Raw genomic sequence first — 20,510 nt, 5'->3', positions numbered from 1 at the left:
AGCAACTGGCTAATAGCCAAGGCATCCACATATTCATCAGTGCTGTCAAAAACTATCTGGGCTAGGGACTAGACATCCAAAGCCACACCAAATTAAGAGTCCACTTTACAACAACCTGGAGCAGCCTTGCCACCACTCCTAACTTAGAAAATGTGAAAAAAGCTGTGTATCAATTAAAAAATAATAAATCTTCAGGACAGTTGTTATCTCCATTGAAGTTCTAATCCTCTGGATTTGTGATCAAGGATCTTCATGCTCTAATTGTTCACATCATGGAAGTGGAAGATGCTCTGGGAGACTTCATATGATTGTGTCAAAAAAGAGATGAGTCCAGCATTGGGAAGAACCGAGAGGTCCCCCTGCTGTCTGTTATAAGGAAAGAAATTGCCAGGCTCATTCTGAATGGCTTCCTCCAGTGATTGAAGAGCTATTTCCGAAATTGCAGCATCAGTTCAGATGTTATCTTCTTCATGCAAAGAGAAAGTCAGGAAATAGAACCGAGTGCTGCACTTGAATTTTTTTGAATACACTGAAGCCTTTGACAGCATCAACTGGATGCCAATGTGAGTGCAATTCTCCACTGAAACTCTCCACAAAAATGAGCTTCCCTCCTACATCTGTTTCGTAATACCATGAATAAAACCAACAGGTCAACAACAGAAAAACGAATTGAAGGATGGTACCAATCAAGGCTGCATCATTGCCCCCACATTTTATTGCAATCTTTCAATGCAATGCATCACCTTGCTTACAACAAATGAGCTGCAAAATGGAATTGACCTTGGAACTGATGGGAAACAATTCAGTTTGTTCCAGAATTGATGTCACCCAAATCAAAAGCTACAGTAAATGGATGATGCTTACATTTGCATGCAATTGGGGGCTAAACCTTAATGCTTTCACTGAAGTAGAGAAGTTAGACAAAAATATGGTATATACCTGCTACAAGGCAGGCAGGAACAGACTATTTCCAAATTTCAGAAGTATCTCTTGGTGAAAGCAGAGATTAAGGATAATAAAATCCACCATTGTTTTAATGTTGCAGCATCGCTTTGAGTCAGTTTGAGGAAAAGGAGTTTGATGTTAATTAGACATGGACTCATGGGCCGAAATGACCTGTTACCATGCTGTATTTCTAAATTTAAAATTTTTATTTCAATTTTTAAAAAAAAAATTGATATAATGTATGTTCTTGGTCTACTGGGCAGCAGTAAACCCTGCCCTCACATGTGCCTCTTGACTACTGACAGCATCTAAGGTGTCTTTGGAAAATACTATTTTTAGTGAAAGTGTTGGTATCCTCTTCTAGGCCAATATTTCCAGCACTGAGGCTCTTGTTACATAAATTGGTTCCAATGGGGAGGGGAAATCATTTTCTCTGCCAGTGACCAGACTCCCAAAATAGACACTGCTTGGTCAAGGTCTGTTAAGGGAAGGCATTACCAAGCAGGCAGAGAATAATTTTAAAAGCCTCTGTGGAAAAGTGTCCTCACTGACTCTCAGGCATATCTGACTCCAAGTGAAGAAGGAACAATTTAGAATAAGACTGAGATCCTTGAATCAGTGTACTGCATGCATGAATGGAAAGCACCACCTCCCAAACTGCTCACCCAGCCAGGCACCTCCTGTTCTATCTATGGAAGAATCTGGATTCCACGTTCACCTAATAAGAAGCCATAGAAATCAAAGTGAAAGTATGTCATTCTCAACCTCAATAAGCTGACTCCAAATAATGTAACTGAGTGACATAGCTTTGTAAGTTTGTTGAGTAAAGGTTTTGTTACTGTGGTTTTAATTTTTGTATTATGGCAGAAAATTGGAATGTTTTACTCTTCCAAATTTTTAGATTAAAATACTTTTTATAAAAAAAGATGAAATAAACATTTGCTTTCAAAAGGTAAAGGAATTAAGACCAATGTACTTTTTAAAAATATTTACAATGTTTACAATATTTTATATACAAGCTTGTCAACTTCAAATTTGATTATTTTTTAAAAAAATCAGATTTGGTCATGCAAATTACCAGTAGGTATTATGGAGAGGAAAGCATGGTTTTGATTCTATTAAGCTAATATGCCTCATGGGAATATTTGAAACCTTATGACTTTTTTCCCCCCATAGTTATTCATCTGAGAATGGGCTTTCTGTCCATCTTGGTTCTAAAAAGAGAAAACTCATCGTATTTGACTTTCAATTAGTCATGTTAATTGTTTTCTTATTCATACAGTTTAACATTTTCAGGAGGCATCAATTTTTGTGGCCCTTTATGACCAAATTGCAATTTACCTTTCTGGCACAGATTCCAGAGATCAAGAAACAACCGCTGGTTCAGATTTCACCAAATATTCCAGATGTTTTCTTTTAATGTAGTTGACCTTGAATTCTTCCACTGTGCTAAGAGACTTGCTTGTCCAACATGAAGTTCACTTTAGAATTCTTTGAATCTAGCATTGAGAACATAGAACATTAACAGCATTGTACAGAGCCTTCAGCCCTCAATGTTGAGCCTACTTATGTATTCCTCACAAAAAAATAAACTAAACACTTCCTGCCTCAAAGCCCTCTATTTTGCCTTCATTCATGTGCTTGTCAAAGTGTCTCTTAAATGCCCCTAATGTTTTGGCCTCCACCACTATCCCTGGCAAGGCATCCCTAAACTTTCCTCCCTTCACTTTGTACAAATGTCCATAGTGCTGAAAACATCATACCACTGGACTCACTGACCTGAACCCATTTCATTACTCTCCAGACCTCTCCTGTCCATGTATCTATACAGTTTATTTTTAAAACTTAAGAACGAGTCCATATTTACCAAGTCGGATTGAAACTCAATGCAAACTCCCACCACTTTGAGTGAAAAAGTTCCTCATAATGTTTCCCCTAAATCTTTTTTCTTTTACCCCAAGTCAAAATCCTCTCGTATTTATCTCTCCTAAGTGGAAAGAGCCTACTTGCATTTACTCTGCCTGTACCTCTCATAATTTTGTAAACCTCTTATCAAATTTCCCCTCATTCTTCGATGCTCCAAGGAATAGTCCTATCCAGTTTAATCTTTCCAATTCCTGAAGAAGCAACAACATCCTAGTAAATCTTCTCTGTACTCTTTCAATCTTACTGATACCCTTCCTGTAATTTGGTGACCAGCAAGGCACTCGTTACTCCAAATGTGACCTCACCAATGTCATGCACATCCTCACCATAACATCCCAATTACTTTACTCAAAACTTTGATTTCTGAAGGTCAAGATGTCAAAAGCTTTCTTCACAACCCTGTCTATCTGTGATGGCATCTTCAGGGAATTATGTATCTGAATTTCCAGATCTCTTTGTTTCTCCGCACTCCTCAGTGCCCTGTCATTTACCTTGTACGTCCTGCCTTAGTTTATCCTTCCAAAATGCAACTCCTCTTGCTTTTCTATATTAAATTCCAAATGCTACCTTCTTGCCCATTTTTCAAATTGGTCCATATCCCTCTGTAAGTTTAGAAAATCTTCCTCGCTATCCACAACCCCTCCAATCTTGGTGTCATCAGCAAACTTGCTGATTCAATTTTCTACATTATCATCCAGATCATTCTTTGGCTTGGCTTCGCGGACGAAGATTTATGGAGGGGGTAAAAGTCCACGTCAGCTGCAGGCTCGTTTGTGGCTGACAAGTCCAATGCGGGACAGGCAGACACGGTTGCAGCGGCTACAGGGGAAAATTGGTTGGTTGGGGTTGGGTGTTGGGTTTTTCCTCCTTTGCCTTTTGTCAGTGAGGAGGGCTTTGCGGTCTTCTTCAAAGGAGGTTGCTGCCCGCCAAACTGTGAGGCGCCAAGATGCACGGTTTGAGGCGATATCAGCCCACTGGCGGTGGTCATTGTGTCAAAAAACAACAATGGTCCAGCACTGATCCCTGAGACACAGCACTAATCATAGGCCTCCAGTCTGAGAAGCAATTTTTCACTACCACTCTGTCTTCTCCCATTCAACCAATTTTTAGAATCCAGTTTACGACCTTTCCATGGATACCTAGTGTCTGAACCTTCTCAACTAGCCTCCCATATGGGACCTTGTCAAATGCCTTACTAAAGTCAATGGAGATGACTTCCACAGCCTTTCCTTCATCACTTTCTTGGTAACTTCCACAAATTACAGCCAAATACTTGTATACCCTATCTCTCAGAATACCCTCCAATAATTTGCCTACGACTGATGTCAGGCTTACTGCCCTGTAATTTCATGATTTGCTTTTGGAGCCTTTTAAACAATGAAACATGAGCTACCTTCCAATCCTCTGGCACCTCACCTATGGATAAGGATGTTATAAATATTTCTGCCAGGGCCTCTGCATTATCTCTACTCTCCCTCAAGGTCTGAGGGAATATCATAAGCCTGTAGAATTTATCTACTTTTATTTGCTGTAAGACAGCAAACTTGAACTCCACTTTAATCTTTTATGTTCCATGTCATGACTGCTTATTTCCCTTCTTTCCTTGTACACTATGCCAAATTAAATACTGTTGCAAAAAACAGTTTAAGATCTTCCCCATCTCACGAAGCTCCACATATAGGTGACCACTCTGATCATCTAAGGGACCAATTTTGTTCTCTCTTACTATCCTTTTTCTTCATACTTGTTGAAGCCCTTCGGGTTTACTTTCACATTATCTGCCAAAACAACCTCGTGCCTTCTTTTTGCCTTCCTAATTTCCTTCTTAAGTACATTCTTACATTTTCTCTGATGTGTGCTACTTGCGTCCTGGGGAAAAGGCACTAGCTGTCGACCTGACGTATGCCTCTCAGAATCTTGTAGACATCTATTAAGTCACCTCTCATCCTACTTTGCTCCAAAGAGAAAAGTCCCATCTCTGCTAACCTTGCCTCATAAGACTTATTTTCCAATCCTGGCAGCATCCTGGTAAACCTCCTCTGCACCCTTTCCAGAGCTTCCACATGCTTCCTATAATGAAGTGACCAGAATTGAAAACAATACTCCATAAATTTGAAGACTTATAACATGACCTCTCACCTCCTGAACCCAATCCCTCTACTAATAATGCCCAAAATCCCATTGGCTTTCTTCACTATCCTATCAACCTGCACGGCAACCTTGAGAGATGTATGGATTTAGACCATGAGATCCCTCTGTTAAGTATCTGACCATGAACTCTGTGCTCAGCCTTTTAGGTTTGACCTTCCAAAATGCATCACCTCATACTTAACCGGAATGTACTCCATTTACCACTTTTCCTTTACTATCAATATCCTTTTGAAACCTACAACAACCTTCAGCTCCATCCACAACTCATACAATCTTCATATCATCAGTAAACTTAATGACCCATCCTTCCACTCTTCATCTATAAAAAAATACAAAGAGCAGGGGTCCCAGAACAGAATTCTACTAGTTGCTGACTTCCAGGCAGAATACTTTCCATACTTAATACTGTTTTCCACTGGCAAGTTGACTTTAAAAAAACATTCACACAGCCAAGCTTCCATGGATCCCATGACTCATGACTTTATGAATGAGTCTTTTATGGGGGATCTTGTCAAATGCCTTACTAAAATCTATGTACATCACATCTACTGCCTCATCTTCATCAATTTCTCTTGTTACCTCCTCAAAACAAAAAATGAACTCAATTAGGCTCTGGCTATCCATGAGAAAATGGTACTTCTCCAAAAACTCATAAATCCACACCACTGATGTAAGACTCACTGGTCCATAATTCACCCTCCCTATTACCTTTTGAAAATGCACATTGTTTTTGAGAGACCTAATTTTTCCTGAAAAGGTGAGAATAATGAGTAAACTTTTAATTTGCATGGATTGTTTACTATAGCTTCAACTTTCATAGTTTATGTTTGTGCCCTGTACATTACAATAATGATTTGCATTTATTATGAATGGAGTTAATGACAAGGATCGGCCAGTTCGCATTTTAATTTATCTTTGTTATCATTGAAACTATCCATTAAACTGGTAAAAGTGGAATGAGGGAATGAAACAGGTGTTGAAGAATAAGCTAAGCTTGATGTGGTAGAACTAGGTGGCATATGGAGCTCCTCTTTGTATTCTGAAGTGCCTTGCTATATAATTTTTACTTTAAAAATGCCAAAAATGTTATAATGTCTAACAGACATTAAGCTACCATATACACTTGTGTAATTGTTGATACTGTGTAATAGTTGACCGAAAAATCAGCTGTTTTTATGATTCATGTAAAAGTCAATCCCCCTCCATTATCGGCTCCGACCAATGTTCCCTTTAGTTTTTAGTAGTTAGTGTGCACAAAAATCTTAGGTTGTGCAAATTTTTTCCTGTGTTAAAAGTGTGGAAGCACTGCAAATGTAAACTTGAAATTGTTTCAATATAATTTTGACACAGCCAGTTTAATAAAACTGTATTGGCATGTTTTAATAAAAGTATGATTGCATTCTAAGTTCGAAGCTAAGCGATTATTTTCAATAAGTATAATTATTAATTACATTATTTTAAGTAATTAACCTTTCGTTTCCACATTAATTTCCTTTGTGTGCTGGTTGCAAAATATGCGTGTGTGTGCACAGCTTAGAGTGAACAATGGCCCCATCTGCCCGCGGATCTGAATTCCTGACACCCCAGCTGCTTGCCCATCTGAGCTCCCAACCACGGATCTGAACTCTCGACACCCCTGCTGCCCACTCATCTGAACTCCTGACCGCGGATCCTCTCCCCCAGCCACCCATGCATCTGAACTCTCGATGCACGAGCTCCCAACCACAGATCCTCACCCCGGCAACCTGCTCATCTGAGCTCCTGATGCCCCAACTGCAGACTTGCCATTTGGTCCCAGCCACCCAAGCTTCCCATGCCTTGAACAACGCAGGTACTTAACGAGGTCAAAAGTTTAATGCGTGTAAAAGTTGACCCTCTCTCCCTTTTTTCTGCCTGAAAAAGTCATTCAAAAAATTTGATGATTACATGAGTATTTACGGTAACTGGCCTGTTGCAGTCTGCTTTCTTTCTCACTTGGTGGAATAATGGAACTGCATTTACTTGATTTCCTTATCATGGAATTTTGTTTCTGAATTGAGCTGATAGCTCATATTTCTGAATTTAGTGGATCTATCACCTATTTTATTCGCTGCTTCTTTTAAGATTGTTGAATGAAGTCCAAGACCCAGAGAAATTGCCTGCAGCTCCAAGACTGGCATTTCACATCTCTGTTGATATGAATTTTTCTTCCTGCTTTCTAAACTCAATTTCCAGTTTTATTTGTTAGTTATAACTATTTCACAGTAAAAGACAAATTTTATTAAATTGCTGATGGAAATAAATTTGAAATGTTAAAAAATATAGGTTTAGAATATGGAAGCATTTTCATCAATCACCAAGTTCACATTGTGAACCACATCAACCAAAATATATACAAACATTTGTCATTAAATATACACAATGGCATTTTCTCCCTTTTTTCCCCCCTACCCTCCCTCCCCCCTTCCCACCCCCCTCCAAAACCAATAAATATTCAACATATACAATAAAACCATGAAACAATGTCTTCACATCATGAAGAATAAACATGAAAAATGTATCTACTTTTACACACTGAATCAAGTCGTTTTGTCTATTTATCATTTTAGTGGGTGGAGGTCCAAGGCAAAAACTGTTATGTTCCATGTATGGTTCCCAAATTTGTTCAAATAATGTGACTTTATTTTTTAAATTGTATGTTTAAATATATTTATTCATTTCCGTGTACCATTGCTGTATTCTCAGGCTCTCTTCCATTTTCCAAGTTGACATTATACATTTTTTGCTACTGCTAAGGCTATCATAATGAATCTTTTTTGCACTTTATCCAATTTGAGGTCTAATTCTTTACTTATGTTACTTAAAAGAAAGATGTCTGGATTTTTTGGTATATACCAAGTTCTATCTTGAAACTGCTTTCTACCATATACCATTTTTGCCTTTTTTTTTCTGTAGTACTGTGGCATTTGTTCATTGGTGCTGAAACTTAGTTGACCATTTGGCCCTGAAGTTTACAGTTACTCCATACAGCTGTTTTGTTGATTTGTCATTTCCCCTTTGTCTATTTACATACTTGACCCACTTATTTATTGGGTGTTTGCACAGTTTGCACTGTTTTGAACTGATCAGATGCCATTATCCTGAATAAAGTGTTATGGCACCATAATCAATTTGTCTATTTTCTGATTCTGGGTTCTTTTAAATATTTTGGCTTTTGTCTAATTGAGAGTTGACACAAATGTATTTATGTATTTATTTTTCTTCACAGGGTTACCCAGTGTTACCTTACTTAATACTGGTCTTAAAACAATTTCTTCTTCAGAGGGATTTGAATGAAGTCTTTACTGGAGGAATTAGTTCTTACAGCCTCATTTTGATGGCAATTAGTTTCCTACAGGTAAAAAAAAATGTCAAATTTTGCAGCTAATGCTGTTTGTTCAAAATGGAATCAGAAGGGTTTAAATGCCAGGATATTTGAAATTTGTGCTCATGTAGTCAAAAGGGCAAGTTTTCAATGTATTGAAAAAATCAGGTTTGCACTAGTTCAGCATTTAACATCACACTGAGTGCAGTAGAGATGGTGTGTTTTGTACTATCTACAAATGGATTTGATTAAAGTTTTTTTTTTAATTACCTCAGTTTTAAGACTATTAGCTTGAAGCTTTGGCAACTTTGCAGAAAAGCTGGGAGTAGGATATTAACAGTTATGAAAAGTTTGAAGTGTGTTTCAAGCATAATCGAAGGGAAGGACCTCCTCACCAGGCTTCTGGAGGCCTTACTTCCAACCAAACTGTTTCATTGGCATTTGGGATGTTTTGGGAATTTGGTTCGTGAAACCTAGAACTGGATAAACCTGAAATTGCCATTTTGAACTGGATGTACGGGGCTGGCAAGATTTGGTCCTGCAGACTCTTGTGTCAATAATATTGAGTTAATGTAAACTAGTGGATATGCTTCTTTGCAAAGGTGGATATTTTCAAGCTAAACACCATATCTTTTGAATATTACAGTTGCATCCAAGGATTGATGCCAGAAGGCCGAGTGTAAATCTTGGAGTTCTTCTGGTGGAGTTCTTTGAACTGTATGGAAGACATTTTAATTACTTGAAAACTGGTATTAGAATAAGAAGTGGAGGTGCATATGTTGCCAAAGATGAAATCATGAAGAACATGACGAATGGGTATAGACCATCTATGTTGTGTATTGAAGATCCTCTGGTTCCAGGTAATTCATTAAAAATGCTTTGCATTCCTTTCTAAGAGGCAGATTTCAGAATATTTTTGATTATAACTAATAAAAAAATCTTGGAAATCTTGAATAGGTCAGACAACATCTGTGGCAAGGGAAGCGGCTGATGTCACAGGTCCTAAATCTTCAAATTGACAAGGAGTCTTAAATTTGAAATGTTAATTCTGTTTCTTTTTACACAAATACCTCCTGACCTGCTCAATGTTTTCAGCACTTTTTAAAAAGTAAATCATTGTACTTTTCTGAGGCCAGACCCTCAAAATAGTGAAAAAGAGTTATCCAACTCAAATGAGTTATTTTGATGGGTTATGGGTTCTGATGTGACTGACTAAGGTCATTATGGAAATACAGAAGGTTCTTTCGATGGGGAATAAGGTACATAATGGAGCAGGGAGTGGGTAGTTTGCAAGGTGATGGACTCCTATTGTTATTTACACGGCTTCTGTTTGGTATGTGGACTTGAGGTTCTCCACACCATTTGAAATACTCCTCTCCAATGAAAAGTCATAGGCCACATAGTCTCAGGGCTGTTGCATTTTTGAGCAGGACAAACTCCAAATGAAGTATCTGGTTTAAATGTTGGGCATGTTAGCAGCATTACTCGTTCAATGGAGCATGGATTCGGCATCCATTAACTGCAAATGGGAAGAGGATACACTGTGATCACAGAGATGTTGTAATTGTGACTGAGAAGGGAAAAAGCTTTACTGTGGAAACTACAAGTGACAAAGATCTCCTGAACTACTTCATCCCAACTGAAGACATGTCACCAGAATTATAAGGTTAATTCTGCCATCCAGAGGCATGATGGACATCTAGGTGCAATAATTTTGAAAAACTTAATGATAAGTCTATTGGTCTATACGTTGTAATATGTACATATGCATGAAAATTCTTGCTGCTGCTGCCGAACAGGTACTTGCGGACTAAAACTATAAACTATAAAAGACTACAACCATCTAGGCACCTCATTCCCTCTGCCTACCTGCCTGTCTTTGTGATAGGATGTATATCCATGGATATTTAACTCTCACCTGTGATCTTCCTTCAGCCACAACCTCTGTAATGCTCACAACATTGTTCTTGCCTATTTCTAATTGTGCTTGAAGTTTAACTTCCTTATTTTGTACACTGCATGCATTTAAATGCAACAGTTTTAGTTCTATTTTCCACTTTGTCCTACTTTTTTTTTTGAAGACTAATAACCATTCCTGCATTTTAAATTGTTTTATTATTTGTTAAATGTTAGACCTATAACACCGTAACAGGCCATTTCAACCCATGAACCAATGCTGCCCAATTACATACAATTAACCTACAACCCCTGGTATGTTTCGAAAGGTGGGAGGAAACCAGAACGCCTTGGGAAAACCTACGCAGACATGGGGAGAACATGCATACTTTTTACAGCGTGGGATTGGAATCCCGGATCAGATAGTTAGTGCTGTAGTGGCGTTCTGCTAACCGCTATGCCAACCATACTGTGTTTTCTCAGCTTTATCCATAGTTTTTTAATTTGTTGAATCCCATTTCCCCTACTGATCCATAGTCTTGGTTATGCAATTCACCAGTACCCTGATCCCAGTATGATTCAGGTGGAGCCCATCCTATCGGAACAGCTCTTTCCTTCCCCAAGAAAGACCTCAGCTGCCTTGACCTATGTGAATTCTCAAGTTCTCCCATGACAACTGCTGTTCCATTTTTAATAGAGTGCAAGAATATATCCAAATCAGTTATTTGTTTAGTGATCAGGAAAACTAATCATCTTGTGGTTTGGGATCCTCTGAGAGAGATCGTAGTATGATTAAATTTCTCATACAAATGGAGGTTGCCAGTGTCCCACAATTTAAATCCACTTCTCCCACACCAGTCTTTCAGCCACACATTTAACTCCTTAATCATGTTGAGCCTGTGCCAATTTGCATGTGGTTCAGTAGCAATCTAGAGATTGTTTTTATTTTTTGAGTTCTGCTTTATAATTTTGCCCCTCGTCACTCAAATTCCCTCAGCAGAACCCTTTTTCTTGTTCCATCTACACCATTTGTACCTACATGGACCACAAGAACAAGATCTTTCTACCCTCTCACTCTAAATTTCTCTGCAGGTCAGATGAGACGTACTGTTGCTGGGCACCAGATATGCACACAGAATTTGCAATTCTCGATCCTTGCTACAAATTGTCTCTCCTCCCAATTATACTCTCCCTAATTAAAACATTTATTTTCTCTCTCGAATACTTCCCTGAACCATGGTATTAGGCTGCCCATTCCTTCTACGGACCTCACACGCTCCTGAACAGGTATCAAGAGTTTTTGACCGACTTGTGTGATGAGATCAAGGGCTGAGTTCCTCCAATACAGAATCAGAATTTATAGTCATGAACTAGTCACAAAATTCTTTGTTTTGCAACAGCATCACAGTGCAAACATTCTATAAACCACATTTCAAAATAAATAAAATAGTGCAAGAAAAAGACAAAGTGAGGTAGTGTCTGCAGTTCATTGTTCATTCATAAATCTGATGGCAGAGGGGAAGAAGCTGTCCCTGTGCTGCTGAGTGCTCATCTTCAGCCTCGTGTACCTTTTTCCTTATAATAGTAGACTGTAAAGAGCATGGCCGAGGTGGTGGGGGTCCTTGAAGATGGATGCTGCTTTCTTACAACACCGCCTCTTGTAGATGTCTTTGATGGAGTGAAGACTGGTGCTCGTGATGTCGCAGACCAAGTTAACAACTGTCTGGAGCTTTTTCCTGACCTGAGCATTGGCACTTCCATACCAGACAATGATGCAACCAGGCAGAATCCTATCCATTGTACACCTGTAGAAGTTTTTGCGAATGTTTGATGACGTACAAAATCTCAAACTCCCAACAAAGTAAAGCTGCTGACGAGCTTTCTTGTTCACATAAACATGGAGGCTCCAGGACAGATTTTCAAATGTTAACACAGGAATTTAAGGTTCTTGACCCTCTCCATTGCTGATGCCTTGTTCTGATTTTCTCCAGAAGTCACAATTGTTTCGGTTTTGCTCATGTTGAGTGCAAGGTTGTTGTGGCACCACTCAACTAGCTGATCTATCTCCCTCTTGTATGCTTCCTCATTGCCGTCTGTGATTCTGCCGACAACCGTGGAGTCATAAGCAAATTTGCAGATAGCATTTGAATTGTGCCATGGGTGTAGAGTGGGTAGACCAGTTGGCTAAGCATGCAACCTTGAGGTGTGCCTGTATTGATTATCAGTGAGCAGGAGGCTTTGTTTCCAATTTGTAGAGACTGTGATCTTCTGATGAGGAAGTGTCGGGATCCAGTGCAGAATGGGGGTTCCGAGACCCATGGTTTGGACCTTGTTGACCAACGCTACCTCTTGCTTCCCCATACCTGCCATGCTAGCAATCAACCCAGTGACCACGGACTAAATTTGAAGAGGTTAATCCAATGGGTATGATTGTGTCCTGAAATGCATTGTCCAAGTAACTCTTCCCCTTCTTGATGTGTCGCAGCGTTTGAAGCTCAGTTTTCATATCATCAACTTTGAGTCTGAGCCCTTCAACTATCACACTGCAGATTTGGTCACCTGGAACCAAAATGATGTCTACCACCTCCCACATCATGGACCGATAGCATATCAGCCTGATTCTGAATCCCTGTTTTATTTAATTAGTTGAAATTTGGTGACCTTTATTTAATCACTGTATTGCCAATAAACTCGTTAGTCTGGAATACACGCCTATATGCAATTAATCAGTCTGAATAGTTTGAAGAAGGATTAAGAGCATTTCCTGATTCTCTCTGAAGCCTGTGCCCCAGTCTTTTACTGGACCACTCTTAGAATGACTGTTGAGCACCACTTGAACTTCCTTTCATTGGCTACTATGTCTCCTGTCCCCTTGTAACTAGTCTCCATGCTGCTTTTGCATATTCTTCCTCTTTCTTTGACATGACTGTTCTTGTCGGTTACCTCTACACTCCCCATATCCAAGAAAGGATTAGATGACATTGGAGTGGGTCCAAAGGAGGCTTATGAGAATGATCCCAGGGGGTGAGAGAGTTAACATGTGTGGAGTGTTTGATGGCTCTGGGCCATTAAAATTAATGGAATTTAGAAAGATGAGGTGGGGTGGGGGTGGGGGGTGGAAATCACATTGAAACCTACTGACTACTGAAAGGATTGGATAGAGAGGATGTGGAGAACTAGAGAATAAGGACCAGAACATGTAACCTCAGAATAAAAGCACTATCCTTTAGAACAGAGATGAGACATTTCTTCAGCCAGAGGCTGGTGAATCTGTGGAAAACATTGCCACAGATGGCTTTGGATACCAAGTCATTGAGTATATTTTAAGCAGAAGTTGATAGGTTTTTGATTGGGTTCCAAGGGTTATGGGAGAATGGAGTTGAGGAGAAAAATACATCAGCTATTTGTCAAAATTTTTTTTAAAAATGGAATGACCATATTATATCTATCTTCACAGTGAAGAACACTTTTAACATGTCAAAGACAGGTGTTGTGGATGAGATGAGAGGTGAGAGCCTCTATACCATTCTATCACTAGAGAGGTAGTGCTGAGCAAACTTGTGGGCCTGAAGGTGGATAAGACCCCTGGTTCCAATGAAATGCATCCCGGGATACTGAAAGAAATGGCAGTAGTGGAGGCATTGGCAATAATAACCAAAATTATCTGAACTCTAGGCAGGTCCCAGCAGATTAGAAGACTGAATTTCACACCATAAGAATTTAAAATGCAGACGAATTTTTGCACAGTAGGGAATTAAGGTTTATGAGGAAAAGGCAAGCTGCTGGAGTTGAGTTGTTGAGTTCATGGCCAGATCAGCCATGACTTTTTAAACAGTGGAGCAGGCTCAATGGGCCAAATAATCTTCTGTTCCTATTTGTTGTTTTATTCTGAGAGAATTTTTTTTTGATGGGAGACCTTGAACCATAGAACTTTACAGCACAGAAAACAGGCCATTTGGCCCTTCTAATGTGTGCCAAACTAATATTCAATATCGACCCTCATGCACCTCACATCCATCCACCTGTCCATATTTACCTTTAAATGTGAAAATTGAGCCCTCATTCACCACTTGAGCTAGCAGCTCATTCCATACTCCCACAGTGCTCTGCATAATTTTCACCTAATGTACCTCTTAAACTTATCCTCTTTAATCCTTAACCCATATCCTCTGGTTTGTATCTCACCTCTTCTTTGGCTTGGCTTCGTGGACGAAGATTTATCTCACCTAACCACCGTGGAAAAACCTACTTGCATTTACTCAATCTATACCCCTCCTAATTTTGTATACCTCTATCAAATCACCCTTCATTCTTCTATCTTCCAGGGAATAAATTCCTAACCTATTTAACCTTACCCTATATCTTAGTTCCTGAAGTTCCAGCAACATTCTAATAAATCACCTCTGCATTCTTTCAATCTTATTGATAACCTTCCTGTAGTTAGGCCTCATCAAGTCTTGTTACCATAACATCCCAACTCTTATACTCAATACTTTGATTTATGAAGGCCAGTATGCCAAAAGCACTCTTCACAACCCTATCTACCTGTGCTGCCACTTTCATGGAATTATGTATCTGTATTCCCAGATTCCCCTTTTAGCCTGCACTCCTCAGTGCCCTACCATTTACCGTGTATGTCCTACCTTGGTTTCTCCTTCCTAAATGCAACACCTCACATTAAATTCCATCTGCCATCTTTCAGTCTATTTTTCCAGCTGGGCCAGATCCCTCTACAAGCTTTGAAAGCCTTCTTCACTGTCCACAATGACTGATCCAATTTACTACATTTTCATCCAAATTATTTATAGAGATGACAAACAACTGATCCCTAAGGTGCATCACTAGTCACAGGCCTCCAATCTGCAAAGCAATCATCCATTACCACTCTCTGGCTTCTCCTATAGAGCTAATGTAGAATCCAGTTTACAACTTTACCATGAATACCAAGCATCAGAACCTTTTTTTTTTGAAAATTTTATTTAAAGACTTTAATCAAAATGCAACATAACAAAGAAAAGTGAAGAACAAATTTTTATATATAAATAAAACCCACCCTCCCACCCCTTCAGCCAGCTCCCTTAAGGGGAGCCAAATATAAAAACAATACAGTTAATATAAAGAATATTTCAAAGTATTTCCAAATTCATATACTCCAAATAAGGAGATCACTTTTTAACAAAAAAATGAATAATTATCATGTAAATTACATGTAATTTTTTCCATCATAATACGTTCTCAATTCATTATCCCAGCATGTTATGTTAATCTCCACATTATCTTTCCAAGTACAGCATCAGAACCTTCTTGATTCACTTCCCATGTGTGACCTTGTCAAAGGCCTTACTAAAATCCATGTAGATAACATCCGGAGCCTTTCCTTCGTCAACTTTCCTGGTAACCTCCTCAAAAAACTCTTGATTAATCACAGTTGACCAGGCACAAAGCCATGTTGACTATCCTTGATCAGTCCCTGGCTATCCAAATATTTGTATATCTGATCTCTTTAAACACCTTCCAATAATTTACCTGCTACTGATGTCAACAACTTTCCTGATAGTCCTCTCGAAAAACAAAGATTGCTTAAACACAACCTACCATACGCAGTGTTTTAATTTTGTTGTTGTTGTTGTTCATATTTTTGGCCTTTTACCTCCAAATACTCAATACCTCAAAGGCATTTTTCCAAAAAATTGTTTAAATCATAGTCATTTCTTCTTCTTTGGCTTGGCTTCGTGGACGAAGATTTATGGAGGGGTATGTCTACGTCTGCTGCAGGCTCGTTGGTGACTGACAAGTCTGATGCGGGACAGGCAGGCACGGTTGCAAGGGAAAATTGGTTGGTTGGGGTTGGGTTTTGGTTTTTTCCTCCTTTGTCTTTTGTCAGTGAGGTGGGCTCTGCTGTCTTCTTCAAAGGAGGTTGCAGCCCGCCGAACTGTGAAGCGCCAAGATGCACGGTTGGAGGCGATATCAGCCCACTGGCGGTGGTTAATGGGGCAGGCACCAAGAGATTTCTTTAAGCAGACCTTGTACCTCTTCTTTGGTGCACCTCTGTCTCGGTGGCCATAGAACACAATCTTGGGAAGGCGATGGTCCTCCATTCTGGAGACGTGACCCACCCAGCGCAGTTGGGTCTTCAGCAGCATGGATTCGATGCTTGCGGACTCTGCCAGCTTGAGTACTTCGATGTAGTCATTTATTTTGGATGTAAAAGCAATGGTCAGAAGAGTCCATGAAATATTCCAATGCATTAGGTGACTGTTTCAAGAATTTCAACTTTCTTAAAATAGCCATACATAATCGTTTTCCTTCCACTAACCATAAAATAATTTTGCTTCATTTAACTTGTAATTTCCCACTGCACTGGTTGAACGGATCCATAGCAGAAGCCATCTGGTTAGCTTTACACTCGACCCTGTAATGCTTTGACGCAGTTTGATTGCCGTTGATAGACTCATCTTTGCCTTCAATACCATAGTTCCCAACAAACTCATTTCTAAGATTCAGAATCTTGCCTCAGTGTTCCTCTCTACAAATTTCCCTCAACTTTGTGACAGTTGCAATCAGTGAAGATGGATAACATTTCCTGCATGATTGCACTCAACTTCAGCACCTCTAAGGATGTGCACTTAGTCGTCCACTACACTCGACAGTGAAGATAAATATCATTACAAATTCATCTTCAAATTTGTTGATGACATGCCAGGCCTCAAATAACAATGAGGCAACGCTCAGTCAAAAGACTGAAAGTCTGGTGGCACAGTGCGAAGATAACAACCTCTCAATATTTATAAGAAGGTGGAGATGATCATTAACTTCAGAAGAGAGGGCAGAGTCCATACCCCTGGCCACACAAATGGTGCTGAAATTCAAAGTCACCATCAGAAATGATCATCTCCAATGACTTAATTTGGGGCAAGCATGTTGATGCTGTGGTGAAGAGTGCATCATGCCTCTACCTTCTTGGAAATAGAGGTATATTCTCCTTCAATATCTTGTACAAGTGCACTATCAAAAGCATTCTTGCTTGGTGCATTTCAGTGTGGTATGGGAGTTGCTCTGCTTAAGATTGGAAGAAGCTGCAGAGGTAGCTGCAGCTTAGAACATAATATAAACTTGCTTCTCCATGGACTCTATCTTGGAAGGCAGCCAATGTACTGAAATACTCATCATGTCCTGGACACACACTGCTCATCTCTTGCATCAAGGCAAAGGCCTAAGAGTGTGAAACCTCCATTAGCTGTCAGAAAGACATTTTCTTCTCTGCAGCCACCTGGCTGTGGAATGAACCCTATAACCGGGCCATCACTCTGCCCCTCCTTTGTGCTGATTAATCTTCCTTTCATTGTAATCCATTGTAATAGTTAATGGAATTGATTACCTGCAACAAAATTAACTCGATCCAAAGTATAATGACTCTTCATATTATTGGTAAGCTGGAGGATAGTTGACTTGCTTGAATTTGCTCCTCAGAGTTCTGTAGAAATATCTGAGTTAATGTGCCCCAGAACCAGCTAGTTATTGCTTGAGCATTGTGTGAGAGATGTAGACTAACCAGCAGACCTTAAAGAAAAAGAAACTACAGATCCTTCCCCACCCTATTAACATTTTAAAATCAATTTTCTTTGCAGAATTTTGCAATGTACATGCTCTATGTAATTAGCTCAATTTCAGATTGTGACACTAAAGCTGCCAAAGTGCCCTGATTAGTTTTAAATGGTGCCTAATGAATTGGAATAATTAATTCAGAATCAGGATTTATTGTTATGAACAAATCATGAAATTCAGTGTTTTGTGGCAGCATCATCGAGCATACACACATATTCTAGCCATCTTATGACATTACTAAAAAAAATAAAATGAAATGAAAAAAATAATAATGGTGCACAAAAGGCATCGACTTTGGTTCATTGATTGTTCAGGAATCCAATGGCAGCGGGGAAGAAGCCGTCCTTGTGCTGCTGCGTGCTCGTCTTTAGGCTCCTGTACCTTTTCCTTGATGGTAGCAGAGTGAAGAAGGCATGGCCTGGGTGGTGGGGGTCTTTGAGGATAGGGGCTGCTTTTTTTTTTAAGACATTGCCTCATGTAGATGTCCTTGATGGAGTGAAGTCTGCTGCCTGTGATGGTGCAGGCCGTTAACAACCTTCTGGAGTTGGTGCCTCCATACCAGATAGTGATGCAACCAGCCAGAATGCTCTCCCCGGTCGGTACACCTGTAGAAGTTTATGAGAGACTTTGGTGACATTCCAAACCTCCTCAGACACCTCACAAAGTATAGCTACTGACGAGCCGCCTTTGTGATCGCATCAACGTGGAGACTCCAGGACAGATTCTCGGAGATGTTGACACACAGGAATTTGAAGTCTTGACTCTCTCCACTACTGAGCCCTCGAAGAGGACTGGGACATGTTCCTCTGACTTCCTCCTAAAGTCCACAATAATCTTGGTTTTGCTGACATTGAGTGCAAGGTTGCTGTCATTACACCATTCAACGAGCTGATCTATTTCCCTCCTGTGCGCTTCCTCATTGCCGTTTGTGATTCTGCCGACAACTGTGATGTCTTTGGCGAAGTAGATGGTATTGGAATTGTGCCTGGCCACAGAGTCGTGGATATATAATGAGTAGAGCAGTGGGCTTAGCACACACCCTTGGGGTGTGCCTGTGTTCATGATCAGCGAGGAGGAGACAGTTCTAATTCATACTGACTGTGGTCTTGCAATGAGAAAGTCAAGGGTCCATTTGCAGAGAGGGATACAGAGGCCAAGAGTTGTAGCTTCTTAACCAGCACTGAGGGAATAATGGTGTTAATGGCCAAGCAATAGTCGATGAAGAACTGTCATATGTATGAATTGCTGTTTTCGAGGTGATCCAAGGCTGAGTGGAGAGCTAGTGATGTTGCATCTGCCGTGAAGTGATTGTGATTATGGGTGAATTGTAGTGGTTCAAGATCTTTACTTAGGTGTGTATTAATTCCCAGGTTAAATGGGTGCAACGTGTGTCTGTTTATTCCCAATTCCCTTTCATTAATATTCCACATGGAGTTTCTGTGGAAAGGGGAATTTTCAGAGTGGTGTTTATCCTTGCTGCCATTGCTCAGCCCACTTTAATTTTGTTCCCATTGGGTGATCTTGTGCATAGGAATTCTTTTTCATGTCACAATGAAAATTGTGCATTTTGATGAAGGTAGTTTACTTAGAATAACTAATGATATTTTTATCAACTTTGCATATCAGTCTTACCTTACAGTATGTAGTTTTAGACTATGGCGCTCTTTTCTCTGAGTTAATTTGACGCAATACAATAAAATCTTGACTTTTGGTTATGGAGCATGCAACAATAATTTGATTAACCCATTTTTAATGGGGATACAAGTTGCAAAATATGGAATTTGGGTAGTTGTTGATTCATCATCATAGAGAATGAAACTGCTCTTCAGCCCAACTTGTCCATGCTGACCAACTTGGCATCCTGTCCCATTTGTTTTTATTAGGTTCTTATCCTTCTAAATGCTTCTTATCTATAATTGTCCAAATGTCTATTGAACTTTGTAATTGCTGTTCTACAGCTTCCTCTGGCAGCTCGATCCTGCTGTGGGCTACCCTCTGAGGGGAAAATTATTCCCCTTTAGGCCTCTGTTGAATCTCTCTTGTCTTAAATTTGAGTATTCTACTCCTATATTGGTCTACCTTGAGGAAAAAGACAGAGCATTAACTTTATCCATGCCCCTCATATTTATCTCCAAAAGTCACTCCTTGGCCTTTTACATTCTAGGGAATAAAGAGCCAGCCTTTCTAATCTGCCCTCTAGCTCAAAACCTAATGTCCTGTGAATTCCTGCTGAATCTTTTGTGTACCCTTTCCAACTTAATGACATCCTTCCTCTAGGTTAGTGACCAGAACTGCACAGAGTAATTGTGTGGTCTCACCAACAGGATACAGCTGTGTCGTGTTTACCCGACTTTTGTACTTTGCACCCTGCCCAGTGAAGGCAACCATGCCAAATGCCTTCTTCACCAGCCTGTCCACCTGAGTGACTTCTTTCAGAGAATTATACATCTGCACTCCTAGGTCTTTCTCTTCTGCAACACTCTCCAGGACTCTACCATATACTTTGTAAGTCCTGTCCTAATTTGACTAATCAAAGTGCAAAGCTTTATACTAGTCAGAGTTAAATTATCTTTTCGAAAACTTTAGCAATGTCCAGAATTGAAAAGACTGATTTTGAGCTCAACTCTGCTGTCTTGTTTTTTGT

General features: G+C 39.7%; 1 protein-coding gene across 8 annotated transcripts in view; it reads left to right on the top strand.

Annotated features, from left to right (window-relative positions):
• The window catches only part of tent4a (terminal nucleotidyltransferase 4A), a 116,612-nt gene that overhangs the window by 77,413 nt on the left and 18,689 nt on the right, over positions 1-20,510 (top strand). For all 8 annotated transcript variants that reach the window (XM_069914188.1, XM_069914186.1, XM_069914185.1 and 5 more), the window contains exons 6-7: positions 8,270-8,398; positions 9,012-9,225. In XM_069914188.1, coding sequence (XP_069770289.1) covers positions 8,270-8,398; positions 9,012-9,225 — 343 coding nt within the window. The remainder of the gene's footprint in view (positions 1-8,269; positions 8,399-9,011; positions 9,226-20,510) is intronic.

The sequence above is a fragment of the Narcine bancroftii genome, chromosome 1, assembly GCF_036971445.1.
Source record: "Narcine bancroftii isolate sNarBan1 chromosome 1, sNarBan1.hap1, whole genome shotgun sequence".
NCBI lineage: Eukaryota > Metazoa > Chordata > Chondrichthyes > Torpediniformes > Narcinidae > Narcine > Narcine bancroftii.
This window is presented reverse-complemented; position numbering and strand designations above follow the sequence as displayed.